At 40.7% G+C, this 19,207-nt stretch overlaps 2 protein-coding genes across 3 annotated transcripts in view; one reads left to right on the top strand and one right to left on the bottom strand.

Annotated features, from left to right (window-relative positions):
* LOC126163101 (RNA polymerase-associated protein RTF1 homolog) overlaps nucleotides 1-3,170 on the bottom strand; it is a 122,326-nt gene extending 119,156 nt beyond the window's left edge. The window contains exons 1-2 of the mRNA XM_049920019.1: nucleotides 2,964-3,170; nucleotides 1,759-2,014 (exon numbers count right to left, since the gene is read on the bottom strand). Coding sequence (XP_049775976.1) covers nucleotides 1,759-2,014; nucleotides 2,964-3,041 — 334 coding nt within the window. The 5' untranslated portion in view covers nucleotides 3,042-3,170. The remainder of the gene's footprint in view (nucleotides 1-1,758; nucleotides 2,015-2,963) is intronic.
* A 213-nt stretch (nucleotides 3,171-3,383) lies between these two features.
* LOC126163102 (translation initiation factor IF-2-like) overlaps nucleotides 3,384-19,207 on the top strand; it is a 70,934-nt gene continuing 55,110 nt past the window's right edge. For both annotated transcript variants that reach the window (XM_049920020.1, XM_049920021.1), the window contains exon 1: nucleotides 3,384-3,788. In XM_049920020.1, coding sequence (XP_049775977.1) covers nucleotides 3,738-3,788 — 51 coding nt within the window. In that variant the 5' untranslated portion in view covers nucleotides 3,384-3,737. The remainder of the gene's footprint in view (nucleotides 3,789-19,207) is intronic.

Genomic DNA, 19,207 nt, shown 5'->3' with positions numbered 1-19,207 from the left:
TTTTTCCATGAACTTCCGGATGCTTGGAAGGTGATTTTGGGAGACATCTCTTGATCCTAAGAATAGCTTTACGTAACGTGCTAGGTGACATTTTTAATGTTGGATTTGCACTGGTTTGATGAGCAAGGGCGCATTGCATCTTTTTCTTTTATTTTTCATATTTTCGTAAATGACCTATCTTTCCCTCAGTTTTTAACTTCTGTCATTTTGCTTTCTTTCTCCCACAATCTTTTTGACAATACACTTCTGCTGTTCCTGGATCATCCATTTTTCGTTTTCTGCATTCCTTAGCACACTCGGCATCAGTTTTGGCCATCACACCTGCTCATATATTCAAGAAGCTTGTTAAGTGTATAACTGAACCAAAGAAGCAATTGAATTTACATTACATTTCCAAAAATTTCATAGTAAGCCATTGATGTACACTATATTTTATTTGCAAGCACAAAGCGTGGACATATGCTCTGCTCAAAGAAGATATGCCACGTTTGTTTGGAGTATAAATTAAAAATTACAAAGCCAAAAAATTGAGAAATTCTTTTTACGTGTTTTTAAAAGTGTTGCACATAACAATGTCACCTAGTCTTTGCAGAGTAGGCTACAATATTCCTTCACAGTTAATAGTAATAAAAATATTTGGAAGTTGTCAGATAAATACTAACAATATTAACAAGATGCCTCAGCATGTAAATATTTGATACACTTGCTTATATAGCACATGGAATTCTAGCCTACATTCTTCACTCAGGTTTTTGAAGTAATCAGGCTTATTCGAAAAAATGTTTCAGACTTATGCATAAACAAACTTTGTTTACATTAAACTAATAATTACTTTCAAATTGTTTATAACCTTTATAACCAGCAAATTTACACTTCCAACATGAACAGCTACTTGAAACCTATACAACAATGGAGAGAGAGAACATAAAACTGGAGGGAAAACATCTGACAGAATTGTTTCATTGGCTAGCTAGGTAAAGACATGCTGTGAGTGACTGGTTTAATTTTTAGAGGGAAACTCAAATAGACATTTATACCACATGGCCTTCCATAACAAAAAATGTCCTCCTGTAACAAGTTTTACAAAATAAATATTTATTAAATAGTCATGTTTCATGTGGGTTTATGGTACTGAAGACATCATAATACTCATATTAGGAAGTTATGGAAAAGAAAATTTTATATTAACTGTTCATTATATTTTATATTTAAATTATGTCAACAATTTGTTACGGAAGGACATTTACAATTTTGGGGAATATTTTATGTCTTTGATAAACATACCAAATTTCTTCTTTTAATACCAACGTATTCCTGCTAGGCTAACTTAAGTGCCCACATGGATTTTGTCACAGGATCATCAATATGTGTGATACAAATAATAAAAATGAAATGTCCTTCCGCAACAGAAAATATTTTATTTTTTCTAAATGTGTGAGAAAAAAAATCACACTAATATTTTTTTAAAAAGGAAAATGACTATAGCATATGAAACTATAGTTTTCTGAACAAAATAGCACAAAGTTTTATGGTGATTAAAAGGTTTTTGAATTTCAGTACTTGGGGCATACAATATCACAGCCTGACCCATATACACTTTATTTTCTTCCACGCGCATGCTACTCATTTTTGGGCAAATGCTATTGAGATCCTCCACTCTTTCAATTTTCATATCCTCACACAGATGCAAGGAAACAGACAGACACAAAGACATGTACAACAAAATGAATTTATGTACAAATTGTTACAAGATATCACCTTCTTCAGGTTCCGAACTCTTTTCCTTTTCACTCTCACTATCACTGCCCGAAGATGATTTTGTGACAGTCCTCTTTCCTGTCCTCTTTGCAGGTTTTGGTTTCTTCTTCTTTTTATTATTTCCCCTTGCATCCCAGTCATCATCAGAGTCTGAAGTATCAGAATCACTGAACGCATTCTCCTTCTTAGTCACATTATTCTCAGCACCATCATCTTGATGTTTTGCTTTTTTCTTCTTGGACAAAGACAATAATTCCTGAAAATGAAAATAAGCAAGAGAAAGCAATGTTATTAAAATTTACATAACCAAACTTAGCAAGCATGAAAACAATTCAAGTCAATAACAATTGGATGAAGACTATAATACTCAGACAGGAAACAAATATTAATTACAAAATATGGCTAATGCGAGCAACAGCTGATCCTACAAGTTAAAACAGTCGTTCTACTAATACAGAAGGAAGCAATTACAAAGTGCAATTTACGACTGAATGGTACGTACAACAATTTATGATCTGACCAGAGAAACCAAATGTATTGGTGATTTTTGTAGTACTTAGAAACCACTACCTCCATTCTCATATAAACCTTAAATGTACATCACACTGAAACAGTTGGACACAAAATAATTTTTATGTGATTTTGCAACGAATATTTTTATTTAATTGGGTTCATTGCTCATTAAACTAGCCAAGTATGTAAACCTACGTTGTAACAAACAGTTCATTATTTCTGATGCTGTATCTTGCAGATGGATTCGATCGAAACTGCTGTAAAATTCTACCTATCCGCTTTTTATTCCAGCATGGTCCGAAAAGGCAGCTCTGGTTACGTATCCGCTGTTCATTCCAGCTTCGTCCAAAATTGCAATTTTAATGTCTCATTACTCACAAAGGCGATGAATGAACATAACCCCCAAGGTGTTTCAAACGAAAATCTTGTCACCAAAATCAAACTGCCAGGTGAAATACGACGCACGTTGTTCATTTCGATTATTATTATTACCTTTAGTACACATTCGTTTTAATATAATATGGATAAGTAGCCCTCATTAAAACGGCAAGAGGAGTGACATATTATGATTAAGTTCACTTTTTCAAATTATCTTTATACTTTCCAGTCAGAAAATTCTGACTGCATTAGGATTTTTGAACAAAGGTTATGTTTTCCAACTACAGTATTATTATGCTAACAGTTCTACTTACCGAATCCAGATCAGACTCACTGCCGTCGCTTTCTCCACTCTCCGAATCTATTAAAACTTGGTTCTTTCTTTTGCCCATATCTCTTACGAAAATGCAGTACTAGAGCTTTAGTTTTTAAAATATGACACACGCACTCACACACTCAAACATGCACAGCCCTACAATCCTCTGACAAACGCATAACATTGCAAAGATGTTATTCCCAATAACATAGGGTAAAGGTTTTCGCAAGCCTCCCAATGAAATTAATTTATAACCTAAATGTACAAAACATCATGATAGATTGAGTCACTGTAGATGTGTTTATTTTTTCGGAAATATGAACTTTGAAGTTGTGATTTTTCGTTTGTAATAAGATGGCAGCAACCACTTATAAAGCTAATAAATTGAGAAGGAAAAGTGACAACCTAGTTATCAACGTAAAATAACAAATACCCCCCAAAAATTATTTAATTAGTTGTATGCTGTCCATTTATTCCACGCTCTTGAACCAGATTGCTGTCAAAATAAATTACCGCATTCATTCATGGAGTATGCGTGAATCTGTAAGCGCGGGTGTACTAGTTTACCAAACTTTGATCGAGACATTATGTTGAATTTTGTTTTATTACCACAGTACAACGTGAATTTTAAGCGCAATGGGTGCTCGTGGCGTTTCCCCTTAAACTCGGACTTTTTTGTGTGTTGGAAAAGTTTCGCCGCGTATAGCAGAGAGAACAGCTGCTACAATTAATGAAAGACGTACACTGACAACAGTGAACAGCTTATAAATATATGAATGCAAACATGGTATCAAATAGCTTGTACATGCAGTATATTAACTCTGTAAGTGAAGCAACTCTGTATTTTACAAAGAACCTATTAAAACAGCGGGCTTTAATGTTTTGAATCGATTTCATGCATGCTTGACACGATATCACGTTTTGGAATGACCGATAAATGCCAAAAGGTCCCTGAACATTTCAGATGCTATTTACAAGGCTTAGCAATTACATTGTTATGTAAATAAATTAGGGAAACAAGCTACTGTGTTGGTGCCGTTTCTGTTACCTCAAATAAAATGATCGGCATACACTGATGGAAACCAGTACGAGACCTTCTCAAAAGAAAATTTTAGAGCGTCTTATTCACAGCTTACAGAATTAGAGACTGTATTAAAAGTGTGCCACCGAATAGTGGGCGAAATAGTGACGTCGCATGAAACAATAGGGCAGACAGTGTATATAAATCACTTAACATTATTACCGGTACTTTCGCCGTAAGCCTGTAATTACCAAAGTTGTGATACTTTGTTTCATAAAGAAATGGTCACCCAACGTTACACAAGATGTAGCAAAGGCTACCGGTTAACAGTTAACCAGAGTAAATTTTGTGCTAACAAGTATTCAAATGGTTAAGCTTTCCAGCGGTGAAGAAAAGAAAAAGTTCAAGTTTTTCGGTTCACTTGGTAACACCACAAAAGCTGGAAACCACCGAAGTTGCATTTTGTAACCCTTTCAACTCGTCTGCGTTATCAAATTCAATAAATGTTAAGAATTGACAAACTTTGTATTGCCTTTTTCACAGTTATAGTTGCGATCAAATATTCACAGCATAGAACATCTAATGCCTGGAGAGCTCTTCATAAATTTTTGCTCTACGAATGCCACTAGTGTAGCCAGTTTTACGCCTAGTAATACACATAGTGTTAAATAACATTAACCGGATTATTACAAGTTCTCTTGTGTAGTAAAAAGACTGAAATCTTCCTTAAATTAATCTGAATTACAATGTGCAAAGTTGTGCTGCTTGTTCATTGTATATTAGCTCATTCTAAGGTGTTACTAGGTGTATGAAACTATTATTTCAAAGACACTGTCATTTGTTATTAAATTTTGTAAGCATTCTAATGATAGGCATACTGCCCCATGTTTTACCATGGCTGTTTTGTTGTATTCTCCAGCCAAAATAATAACTAATTGTGTTTGCAACTTGAGATGTGAAAAGTAAGGTAAATAGTCTTGAGAGTGTCAAAATAATTGACAAATGTATGAAAATAATTTAATGTCAAATGTAACATATCGCTGAACCAGTGTTGTTGCTGCAGCTCCCAACATGCAGATAATCCTCAAAGCACTTGTCACATTGAAGAGTCATTCATATTGGGAGTGACTATATTGTAGGGATGATTGTTTTTTATTGGGTGTCATTTCCTGTTTGACCATATTATGTGCAGCGTGTATTTGTAATATAGAATATGGATATTACCATAAGAATAATGTGAAGCAATACATTTCACAAAAGATGGCTGCACATAAGTCACCAATACTCAGCCTCAACCTATGAATAGTTACGAAGAATTCTCAAGTTTAAAGGTTAATGATGAATGCATGAATATAAAGACAATTATCCTTCCACTATTCAACATTCTTATTCCTTTCTAGTTCAGGTTTTTATTCTTAAACTTCGCAGCAGTGAAGGTGGTGAACATAAAAAATAAAATCATTCATCACACTTACTTTAACATTACACAAAGTGTTACAGTATTTGCTATGTTTTGTCATAATCTGCCTTACAATAAGCTTGAGCTGCTAGTAATTTAAGTTTGTTAAGTTAATGACACTTTCTGCAACAGGGTTGAAACTGTCATCAGGTAAGCTGTTAAACTGTAACAGCTCTCTCCCAATATATAAATGCTTTGCCCAGAGACCACTCTATGATGTATGTACTGTGCATTAAACATGGGTTCTCATTTGTGTACATGGTTGAATTTCCATCCCATATCAACATCTTTGTAATATCAGTAACACTTTTTGACATCCTTGATTCCCTATTCCCCTCTAAGTCATTTGATTTATTTATTCATCTTACAGTGATAGCGTACTGGATTTGTCATCATAATACAATGAAAAAAAATAAATCAAAAATATATGTATGCGTAGCATACAGGGTGTTACAAAAAGGTACGGCCAAACTTTCAGGAAACATTCCTCACACACAAATAAAGAAAAGATGTTATGTGGACATGTGTCCGGAAACGCTTAATTTCCATGTTAGAGCCCATTTTAGTTTCGTCAGTATGTGCTACGGGAGAACCAGTTGTTTCCATACCATGTACAGCGTGTGCAGGCACTATCAGCAGCTGATTGGCTTCCACGGGTACACTTCTGCAAATGGTTCATCCAACAATGTGTCAATCCTCATTTCAGTGCAAATGTTCTCTTTACGGACGAGGCTTCATTCCAACGTGATCAAATTGTAAATTTTCACAATCAACCTGTGTGGGCTGATGAGAATCCGCACGCGATTGTGCAATCACCTCATCAACACAGATTTTCTGTGAACGTTTGGGCAGGCATTGTTGGTGATGTCTTGATTGGGCCCCATGTTCTTCCACCTACGCTCAAAGTAGCACATTATCATGATTTCATATGGGATACTCTACCTGTGCTGCTAGAACATGTGCCTTTACAAGTACGACACAACATGTGGTTCATGCACGATGGAGCTCTTGCACATTTCAGTCGAAGTGTTCGTACGCTTCTCAACAGATTCGGTGACCGATGGATTGGTAGAGGCGGACCAATTCCATGGCCTCCACGCTCTCCTGACTTCAACCCTCTTGACTCATTTATGGGGGCATTTTAAAGCTCTTGTCTACGCAACCCCGGTACCAAATGTAGAGACTCTTTGTGCTCGTATTGTGGACGGCTGTGATACAATACGCCATTCTCCAGAGCTGCATCAGCGCATCAGGGATTCCATGCGACGGAGGGTGGATGCATGTATCCTCGCTAACGGAGGACATTTTGAACATTTCCTGTAACAAAGTGTTTGAAGTCACTCTGGTACGTTCTGTTGTTGTGTGTTTCCATTCCATGATTAATGTGATTTGAAGAGAAGTAATAAAATGAGCTCTAACATGGAAAGTAAGCGTTTCCGGACACATCTCCACATAACATATTTTCTTTCTTTGTGTGTGAGGAATGTTTCCTGAAAGTTTGGCCGTACCTTTTTGTAACACCCTGTATATAAGTACGCTTTATGAGGGTAGAACAGCCATTGCCATGATGAAGGGACCACCTCAGTAAGTGCTAGAAATGATTTAGGAAAACCATGAAAAACCTAAATCATGATGGCTGGACACAAAACTGCACAATACTCCCAAATATGAGGTCAGCACCTTACCAACTACACTGCCTCATCTGGCTGGTCACTATTCTACAATGTTAGTTTGTTCATATGCCATCTGCACAAGATATGTTGTAGTATGAAAAATGGTTCTGCACTGCTTCACATCTCTCTCCACCATCATTGAACACACTACGGACTGCTACTGGTGGCTTCAGGACCATGAGCAACCTATTATGCTCCTTGCGCTCCCTTCGGTCCATCCTGAAAACTGACTCCAGAACCACAAACATGCTACCATTTGTCATTCACATCTCTGAATCCTCTCTTCAGTCTGCTTGGAAAGCTAAGGCAGTATACCCTCATGATGAGTGAGATGTTGAACGTGGGAGAATGACAAGACATTACTATAATGCACTGTAGAACTTTGCACATTATTTTCTTGCAAAATTGTTGCAGTATTGTAGTGTGACAAGGTGTTATAGCTACCACCTTTCATTACTAACCTCTACTCCTAATCCTCTTACTAATTTTTGCTTGTGTAGTTTGCAGTACTTACAATCAACATTTTAGCAGTACTTTTAAAGAGAAGTATATTAGTAATCTTTTTCATCTCTTCAGGAAATTTATTATGCAGTTTAATTCCTGGATAGAAAATGCTAGTTTGAATTTCCTTGATAAATGTAAGTCCAAACTGGCTCTTGTTCTATGATCATTTATATTAAGTATTAGTAAAAAATGTTTTCCCAGAAATGTGTAACAGATTGGTAGATGTATTCACTCGGTGCAGTAGGGATACCGTTTTTTAAATAGTTCTTTACAGTGAGTGTGACTACTACGTCTTGTTACATATTCATGTGCATTTGCTATAATTACTTCAAGTTATTTATTCTTGAGGTGGATTCGATACCCGGGATCTGTGATTATCAAAATTCTTTATGGGTCTGTATACAGATCATTAGTCATTACCTTATCTGCTCTGTTCATGAGCTTGTGTACATACTGCAGTGACATTTATTGTGAAGTCTCCCAGAGGATTAACAGTGTGCCAGTTCAGGACTCGAATCAGAAATCTCGCCTTTCACAAAGCTCATACCAACTGAGCTATACAGTCATAAATCATGACTGTCCTCACAGTTTCACTTCTACCAGAACCTCCCTCTCGTACTTTTCAGACTTCACAGGTGTTCTCCTTCGTATCTTTGTGTGTAATATCCTTTCTTTCAGCAGTGCTGGTCCAGCAAGATAAGCAGGAGAGCTTCTGTGAACAGCAGAAAGTATAAGGCAGAACTGAAGCTGTGAGGAAGGCTGTCAGCTGCACTTGGGTAGCTCAGTAGGTTAGCACAGTGATCACAAAAGGCAAGGTTCTGGCTATGAGTCCTGGTCTGGCATACAGTTTTAATCTGCCAGGAAGTTTCAAAACAGCATGTACTCCATCTCCAGGGTGAAAGAATAATTCTGGATTTTTATCTTCGCCCTATGACATTTACAGAAAATATACACTGTAATACCTATAATTGTTTGAGACTCATCTAAAATACTACTACTCCAAATTTACCCCACAATGTTTCACTAGAATAGTATACCTCGATTTTGGCTAAACTGTTTTCATTAAAAATGTATATTCATTTTTGCCATAGCCAACAGACTTGGTTTGTTGAATATGCCGGTTCTTGTAAGATCACAAAAGTTATGTATCATCGGGTGCAGCTGGTACTCTGTTAGGTAACTACTGCCTGAGTGTGCCATGTGCTACTGGCTACTTTCCCTTTGCAATTACGGTAAAGGGGGGGGGGGAGGGAGGTGTGCATAGAGTTCCTGATTACAAGACTTTGCATTAATTTCCCAGATTAAATTCTCGCCTGCAGTAACTCACGAAGTGAGGGGTGTGAGACAGTTGACTTTGATCCATCCATTGGGTGGCGATGTTAAGCTCGGTGGCCCCCTTCATGCTATTTGAGAGTAGTAGGCTATGTGCGAGCACTGGTTTTACACTCTCCGTTCTCTCACCACGAACCAACCCAGACATCACACCACATTACACACACCCATTGTGATCACCTATACTTGTCACATGTAGCATATATTTAATACATTCACTGTCAGGAGGGTGCTGGTAACAGGGTCCTCCCACCCCAAAAGTTTTTTTGTGTTATTTTGTTCTGATGTCGTGAAGTGCACCTCCAATGTATGAATGCTTCAAAAGAGAGCTTAAACTGTGAGGTAGCCGGTGTCATCAAGACTCAGAAGTGGAACTAACCTCGTAGAGGGTGCTGTTGAGGACTGTGAGGATGCTGGGTACCTCACTTTCTTACACGACTTTATAAAGAATCAGAATGTAAATTATCTGAAAAGCACCCAATTTAATGTTGTTTACTAGATTCATGTAATAAACAATATGCTGCAAGCATGGGTAATACAAAAATAGGGACAAAAAGTGTTTTTCTTAGAAATTATGAGGGTTTGAAAAGCATAAATGCAAACAAACAAATTACATTCTTTACAGATTGTTATCACCTTTGCTACAAGTTTCTTTGCCTCAGTTGTACTGTTCTGTGTTGAAATCTTCAAGTAACAACTTCTGCAACTCTTCTGAATTTTTCTACTTCTTTTTTCCCCTCTTCACGCTTTCAATTAGGATATAGCCCTTGACTCTCTTAGAAGGTCGATTGGCACTCAGAGTATTGACATTGGTATCCAAGAGGCTCATGACTATGTCGTCCCTAAAATTATTGATAAAAATATTTGTCTCGATAAATATTTTGAACAAAAAGTGGAAGTTTATGTTACTGCTTTGTCAAACATAATGTCAAATGCCAGTTTATGGTACAGTCTTATAGTTTCCCTCAGTGGTGGAAAATAACTTGACTTCTCTTTTCTTGGTGCTTTGCATCATTATAATTAGAAAAGGGTGTAGGCTTTAAATATTTCCTTGCCATTTTCTTGCTTTTCTTCCCAGTGTGTTCACATATCTATGCCTTGCTTAGTAGTGAGATACATCACATCTCTTTTGTCTTACCATTTACTACTAGCGTTCTACTAGACTCCCTTCCAAAGACTTCATCTTTTCCTATTTGTGACTGTGGGGGACAATGTTTTCTGTTTCTTCACAGGGTACCTACGATGTTGGTATTGCTATTCATCTAATGCCGAATTAATGGCATTGTTGTATAATAAGTGTTGGTAATAATGGTATGTCTCTTGTCTACATATTTTTCCATTAAATCAAAAACTACTTTTTCTGCAAAATTTTTACTGACAGAGTGCAGCAGTCCTGTGTAAACAATCAGCCTCAGCATACAACCAGCTGGGTTACACAATTTGAAGACATCGATTCCATATTTATGCACTTTGCTGGGTATGTACTGACAAAAGTCTTTCGCAAAATGCACCTTTGACTCATCCACTGCTAGCATCTCTCCTGGTTCATACTGTGAGCAAAACATTCTCTGGATCATCTCAAGAAGTTTTTGGATCTTAAATAGCAGTTGCATTGTCCATGAAATGGATGAATCTCAGCAGCAGTTGAAATCGATTACAGGACATAGGTCTACTGACTTAAGTTGTTTCTGTAGCCAGTAATATGTGGGTAGTAAACTAGCCCCATGTACATAATTATGCCAAAAGACTTGAGCATCTCATCAGTGTTTGTCCCTTGCAAGCCTAGCCCTTGTTTTATCATGAGACTGAGTAGTAGCCAAGAATTGTGTGTCATTTGTGTTTGTTTCAATAACAATTAATGCTAATATATTGTCCCCAATGGAAGTTCTGAGTAACCTGGGTCATTATATTCAAAAGTTTCCATGCTTTTGAGTTGTACATTCCTCAGCATGCTGCAGTCCACTTTGGCCTAGTTTACATATTCATTCCTTCTAGAAACTGAGGAGAGATAGGCTTTATATTGGATGGCTCATTACCTTTTTCCTGTTCCTTGTCACTTTGTCAAACGACAACGGGTCCATATGTGAAAAAGTGCACAATCGTTATCATCATCATCATCATAATCACAACAATTGGACAACTCACCATCATCAGTATTGAAAATTTGTAACAGCTCTTCCTATGTCAAGGAATCGGACTTATCTTTCCACCCCTGTTTACCAGTAGAGGGACCAGAGCACTGTACTTCTTCCGTGGTCCACCATTTTTGAGATTAGAATGTGTCATTTACTGTAAAACAGATAGCAGAGCAATAGTGTATCAAAATAAATTTGATATTTACCATGTAATTTAATAAACAATAACTCAGAAGATACCAATGTTCTTCAGTTGTTTATTAGGAACACTTACAATTACTCTGCTGCGTGATTACAAAAGAATATTTCATAGAACCACAAAATGTGAAGGGAAACTACGCAGCAAACTAAAACCATGTGTCAGGATTCCAGAAGCAGTACCACTGCTGCCATGTAATGAAATAACTGTGAAAACAATGCATCGGAACCATGTCACACAGGAGACAGTGTTCTAAAACAAAATGATGCTGTGTCTGGCAGCCACTCCATGTACTATTACTATGTTACCCCGTAAGGGCATAGAAAAGGCAGATTTTGGTTTCTTTCCAGGCCAGCCTGTCTCAGAGTCAAATGAAAATGTCATAAAAGCTGTGGGAGACTTTGCCCTTGTGGTCTGTGAGTATCCCAATACTGTGGTTCCTGCACCTTCATGGCAGTGAATGTGTTAACAACACAATTCTCTCACTTCATGAAGGAAATGTGCCATTGTGCGGAAAGAACAGAAAGACTTTTCTAACTAGGTGGCTGACCCTGCTCTTTGGGGTCTCCCAGCGAACATTGCCATACGACTTACCTACGTATTTTTGCCATAGGTCAAAACTTGTTGTTATTGCAGTCTTAAGTCAAAAAACTGATTTGATGCAGCTCTGCACAGTAGTCTATCCCATGCAAGACTCTTCATCTCATGTCAAAACTAATGGTCCTAATGAAATGAGGTGACCATTGCACTAACTCCAGTGAATTTCACTATTATCAAAACATATTCAGGTAAATACAGTTTGTCTGACATAGGCTAGGCCACGTGTGTGTGTATATATATACACTCCTGGAAATGGAAAAAAGAACACATTGACACCGGTGTGTCAGACCCACCATACTTGCTCCGGACACTGCGAGAGGGCTGTACAAGCAATGATCACACGCACGGCACAGCGGACACACCAGGAATCGCGGTGTTGGCCATCGAATGGCGCTAGCTGCGCAGCATTTGTGCACTGCCGCCGTCAGTGTCAGCCAGTTTGCCGTGGCATACGGAGCTCCATCGCAGTCTTCAACACTGGTAGCATGCCGCGACAGCGTGGACGTGAACCGTATGTGCAGTTGACGGACTTTGAGCGAGGGCGTATAGTGGGCATGCGGGAGGCCGGGTGGACGTACTGCCGAATTGCTCAACACGTGGGGCGTGAGGTCTCCACAGTACATCGATGTTGTTGCCAGTGGTCGGCGGAAGGTGCACGTGCCCGTCGACCTGGGACCGGACCGCAGCGACGCACGGATGCACGCCAAGCCCGTAGGATCCTACGCAGTGCCGTAGGGGACCGCACCGCCACTTCCCAGCAAATTAGGGACACTGTTGCTCCTGGGGTATCGGCGAGGACCATTCGCAACCGTCTCCATGAAGCTGGGCTACGGTCCCGCACACCGTTAGGCCGTCTTCCGCTCACGCCCCAACATCGTGCAGCCCGCCTCCAGTGGTGTCGCGACAGGCGTGAATGGAGGGACGAATGGAGACGTGTCGTCTTCAGCGATGAGAGTCGCTTCTGCCTTGGTGCCAATGATGGCCGTATGCGTGTTTGGCGCCGTGCAGGTGAGCGCCACAATCAGGACTGCATACGACCGAGGCACACAGGGCCAACACCCGGCATCACGGTGTGGGGAGCGATCTCCTACACTGGCCGTACACCACTGGTGATCGTCGAGGGGACACTGAATAGTGCACGGTACATCCAAACCGTCATCGAACCCATCGTTCTACCATTCCTAGACCGGCAAGGGAACTTGCTGTTCCAACAGGACAATGCACGTCCGCATGTATCCCGTGCCACCCAACGTGCTCTAGAAGGTGTAAGTCAACTACCCTGGCCAGCAAGATCTCCGGATCTGTCCCCCATTGAGCATGTTTGGGACTGGATGAAGCGTCGTCTCACGCGGTCTGCACGTCCAGCACGAACGCTGGTCCAACTGAGGCGCCAGGTGGAAATGGCATGGCAAGCCGTTCCACAGGACTACATCCAGCATCTCTACGATCGTCTCCATGGGAGAATAGCAGCCTGCATTGCTGCGAAAGGTGGATATACACTGTACTAGTGCCGACATTGTGCATGCTCTGTTGCCTGTGTCTATGTGCCTGTGGTTCTGTCAGTGTGATCATGTGATGTATCTGACCCCAGGAATGTGTCAATAAAGTTTCCCCTTCCTGGGACAATGAATTCACGGTGTTCTTATTTCAATTTCCAGGAGTGTATTGTATATATATATATATATATATATAAATAAAGATGATGTGACTTACCAAATGAAAGTGCTGGCAGGTCGACAGACACACAAACGAACACAAACATGCACACAAAATTCAAGCTTTCGCAACAAACTGTTGCCTCATCAGGAAAGAGGGAAGGAGAGGGAAAGACGAAAGGATGTGGGTTTTAAGGGAGAGGGTAAGGAGTCATTCCAGTCCCGGGAGCGGAAAGACTTACCTTATGGGGAAAAAAGGACGGGTATACACTCGCACACACACACATATCCATCCACACATATACCTGTGTGTATTATTGGACTCATTTAATTCTCACTGTTGATTCCTTGTGACACATAACATCTGTACAATCTTGACAAAAAATGGTAAGTCAGAATTGCAGACCACTGGGTGAGAGATTTTGTCAGACTGAGAGGGTAAGAGGAACAAGGAGGAGGACAGGGGTGGAGCAGAATGAAGGTGACACCTAATGAGGAATAGTGCAGCAGGACATAGGATAGAAATGTGGCATCAGCGAGCCTGTACCAGCACAAGTAGGGGAAGGTGGTGAGGCAGATGGTGTGGTGTGCTGTATTGGGTGGGGCTGGGAGTGGAGGCAAAATAGAAAAGAATAGTGTATGTGGAGATTAATGTGTATGTGAATTAAGCCAGAGTGAAGTGATGGGTAGGAGGGGTGGGGGGCGGACAGAAGGCATTGCAACAGAGGTGGATGTCGGACCAGGGATGGTGCCAGTCAACATCAGGAGAATTATTGGATTGAATGATGTGTTGTAAGGGTAATTTCTAATTTTCCTATTCACAGAAGTTGGTATTGAGGAAGGAGGAAGACATAGATGGCACGAGCTGTGAAGGAGCCATTGAAGTCGAGCCTGCTGTGCTCAGTGGCAGAGTCAACTTTGCTCTTATAAATATGTGTGCTCCTCCAGTCAGCATTGATCTTATTAAAATCCTTCTGGATGTATTGCTGTGTCATCTTATAAAATTTTATATGACGATGTAGCAAAACATCCAGAAGGATTTTAATGAGAATTTTGCTGTTGGCCAGTTTGGTGATGACTGGTTTGTGGTCATACCCTCATAAAAGACTTCTACAGAGGAAGTTGTAGCAGAGTCAATATAAGAGGAGACTGGTTTAGGATGTGACATTGATGTTGTTCATGTTCTTTTGTATATTTTGCGCATAACCTGACATCAGGTTGACAGCATTCAGTGGGACATGGGACATCTGGAAGTTTTGCCCCCATATTGTATCACTGACACTTGGTGACCTCCATGGGTTTAAATAGGCTCACTTTAAGAAGAGCCTAAGTAAATGCTTGTGCGTGTGTTTGTGTTATTTTAGAAGACTGTTATGTGCATTACACCCTATGATAATGATGCATAGCGATTTAGGTCTGGACAATATTTAGAGAACAAGAACATGGAACTGTACAAATTAACATTGCATAAAGTTTTGGTAGGTGACTTGTTACTGTAAGTTATTTTACACAGTTATAAGTAAAATTAATAAGTTCATAAAAGAACCGAGTGTCATCATTTGTGGAAATTTAAGTGCCAGTTTTGCAGAAAGTTCTGATGAAGGAATTTACTGCAGGTTTTATCTTATTACAGATAGCAAGCTTCCCATCAATAGTCGACGGCTATAATTGACAGTGAGATGGCATGCGTTATGAAGCAGCCATTGAAGTTGCCCATGTTGTGCTTGGTAGCATGTACACTGAAGAAACTGAACTGGTGGATACTTGAAAATAGATGAAAACTATCCTGAGAAAGCGTACTTTCAAAGTTCCAAGTAACAGCTGTGAATGGTGACTAGGAATGTGCTACAGCTTCCTATGCATTACTCCAATAGGAACTGTGAGAACAGGGCTATTTAAAGTGTGCATAGAGGTATTAAAACAGTAATTCTTCCCACACACTGTACTTTAATGGAATGGAAAAAGAAGCCCTGATAACTGGTGAAATGGGAAGTACCATACCATCCATTTCAACACTTGTTTGCAGTGTACGGATGCAGATGTAGATGTACACACATGAGCACACGTAAAATCACACTATACTTATGAGTTTTTGATTTTGTTCTAAAATTAGTACACAACCAGGATGAATTCTTTCAGGGAGAGGGGAGGAGATGTACAAGATGTTCTCAGGCCCCTTTCTCTTATTTAATCGTTACAGAGAGTTGATGCAACAACAATCGACTGCTTCACATCAGACTTGCAGACTTGCCTGAATTGTCATCAGCAATGCTGACTTGCCAGTCAAATTGTGCCACAGGATCACCTGACTTGTGAGACTGAGGGCTCTCAGAGCTGCTACCAAAAAACATCTCTCTCTTCTGCTCTGAACCACCACCTAGAGCAGATGCCAAATGGGTTAGACTTCATTGCCTTGACATTTCCCTTCTCCTCCAAGATGGGTCTGGGGCTACTGGAGTTTTCTTCTCACACCCTTCTGGCAATCTCCACCATCTAATCCATATCAGCAAATACACCAATATGGTTTTTTTGTAAACTTGAGTGCTGTATATTAATTATAAGGGCAACCAAAAAGTTTCCATTCAAAGACTGTACACTACAGAATTGGTATGCCAATCAGGCGGAATCACTATGACTATTATGCAATTATCTGAGCAGCATGCCAGGTCAAAGATGACTGTTTAGTAAAATACCATGTCCTGCTGCATGAAGAAGTACGTAAGCTTGTGCTGTATATCCTCATCCAATAGGAAATGCCTACCCTTCAAGGCCTTTTTTAAGTGACTGAAGGCGTGATAATCACATGAGGAGAGATCAAAACTGTAGGGCAGGTGCTCGAGTGTCTTCCATTTGAGTTGACCTAACTTCTTCTGCGTTACGACATTTGCGATTTGGGGACAAGCCTTATCATGAATTAGCAGCACCCCTTCTCGCAGTTTTCCTGGATATTACACCATAATTAAACAGACAAGTTGACCCACACACATTCTTCATTCTCTGAAGGATATCTACTGGTGTTTGCCCTTTGACAGCCAAGCAAAGAATAACATAGCCATAGGTCACAGTTCTACATGCATGCATGTCAGAAAGGCATGAATTTCACATTAATCTCTTGCTTGCATAACTGCCTCAATTTCACTACTTTGCGTGTACACTGCAGCAGTGCCCTCAAATGGAAACTTTTTTGATCATCCTTAATACAAACCCACACTGCTCTCCAATCCTGATCACCCCCCCCCCCCCCCCCCAAGGGGGGTGCACTGCTGGCATCATCACAGTGAGGGCTGCTAATGAGGGGACTGTGGTATCTGGCTCCACAGAAGTTGAATGCCTGCGCCGGAAGTAATGGACATATGGCTGTTACAGGGCACAGTCTGCCCACAGCACTGCACCTGCAGTTTGAGCACGCCACTTGTCTCACCAAGTTAATACGCTGGGCAACAGTCTTCTGTGTGGCTGATATGAATACAGCTGCCCAGGGAATGGTCAGTCTGTTCTGTAGTCACATCTGATACTGTTGGTTATTATCATTGCTGTACCATGGAGTATTGGATAACAAGCTCACTTGGCACTTGTTCTTCCTCTGTAATCACAATTTGGATTGTGTCTCTCTTTGCTCTTGTCCTGCTGACATCATTGTGGTGAAGGTTTCTGCTTTGCACTCTGTTGTTTACCTATGTTGCTTTGCTTCATGTCCTTGTCTGTTTCCTGTCTGCCATGTTTAGCTCAGCTACTCCTTGATACTAGGTTCTCTTCTGTAGTCTGCCCTTCCATCTTGCTACTTCAGGTGTTTCTCACCCGGGTTCTGACATGTGCAGTGATATTTGGCTTCTGATGGAATAGCATTGGTGACGAGGAAAAAGGAAGTGTTTAGTAGCATGGATGCTAAATTGGTTTGCCTGATGGAGGAACAGCAGCAGCAGCTAATGCAACAGCAGCAACTTCAGGTAGATTTGTTGCAAAAGTCACTTCAGCTTAGGTGGACGAACTCCGAGCACACGAAGCCACATTGCCCCAGGCCTCAGTGCCCCCTGCACTCAACAGCCCTATTCATCCTGCGTTGCTTCCACCTTTCCTTGCTGCTGAGGAGGACTGGAACACTATTTGTATCAACTGAAGCAAAGTTTCACAGCATTTCAAGTCACGGATGATTCATTGCAGCAATTTTTATTTCTGTGTTGGGCGTCGCTGGATATGTTTTTTCTGCTTTGCAAATTGGTGCCTCTGTGTGAGTACACTGTGCTCTTCTTTCAGGAGATATGCACTCTGTTGGCTAATTATTGTTCACAGAGATATTGTGTCGTTACCTCTAGGCTCAAGTTTCACCAATACCATAAACAGCCTGGACAGTCATACTGCCCCTGGGTCACTGACTTGCAAGATCTTACCGCAGATGGCAGTTCACTTCCACCAATCACAGCTACAAGGCTTCATAAATGGTCTCCTTTATTCATGATGTCATGGTTCAGCTGACACCCAATCGTGAGGTCTTCACAGTGGTACACTGGATAACACATTGTCAGAGAACATCTTGCACATCACACACTCATTCAACATTGCGCAGGCTGCTAATGAACGACTCATAGCAATGCCACAAGTTGCAGCGATTAATGTACCACCACACATTCCACCCTCACGTCACAGGCATAGGTCGACCACGGGTTTGTAGCACCATTATGATTCATCATTGTCTGTTGTCTCTATGGCCTCTGAGCCTCCAGTTGTCTTTCATTGATGATCATCAAAACCACTCCCTTCATACCCACAGTGTTTTTCTGCTCACCCCTTAGCAAACTGCCTGGGTTGCTGGGCATCCTGCCCGAAGTGTGGCAAAGAGGGGCACCTCTGCTCCGTGTGCTGAAGCCATGCAACCCACTCCCATCCAAGTCCATAATAGCACCAGAACATCATACACATGCTGCAGTCAGCAGTTTCCACAGGTGACCCCTTCGTGCAAAAATTGTTTCTCGTGCTTTGCATTTCTCACCAGGATGTCAATTTTCAGGTGGACACAGAGGCCACTGTCTCTCTGATAAATCAGGGGCTCATGTACAACTGGGCTCACCTGAGTTGTCCCCACCCCCGTGGTGTTTGGTGGCCTACAGGGATGATTCTGTTTCTCTTCACAGGCAGTTCTCAGTTATGACAGCTTACAAAACCATTACACTGCTCATCATGTTATTCATGGTCAGCCACCGATCTGCAACAAACATTTTTGGCTTTGATCACTTTACACCATTTGTTTTTTCCATTTCTGATGAAATCAAGGTTGTATCAACCATGGTTCCTTTCTCGGCCCTGTGTTTGCATCTCTATTTCAGCTGGATTCAGGGTGTGTCTCAGACTATCAGGCCCACATCACCCTTCAGCCAGATGCCTCAATTTTACCAGCCCAGAACAATTCTGGCTACCTTACATGCTGATGTGAAGCAGGAGCTAGATCATCTCCAGGTCGCTGGGGTTATAAAACTGGTGAAATGTAGTGCATGGGCCACTCCCATAGCCATCATCAGAAAGCTCAATGGTCCTCTTAGATTGTGCAGAGGTTTCAAGGCTACAATTAATGCTCGATCACAGTTGGAAACTTATCCTACCACTGCAAGACCTCCTCATCAGATTTTCTGTAGGAGGATATTGCTCTAAGATTGACCTAGCAGATGCTTA

Source organism: Schistocerca cancellata, chromosome 2 (assembly GCF_023864275.1).
Source record: "Schistocerca cancellata isolate TAMUIC-IGC-003103 chromosome 2, iqSchCanc2.1, whole genome shotgun sequence".
Lineage (NCBI taxonomy): Eukaryota > Metazoa > Arthropoda > Insecta > Orthoptera > Acrididae > Schistocerca > Schistocerca cancellata.
This window is presented reverse-complemented; position numbering and strand designations above follow the sequence as displayed.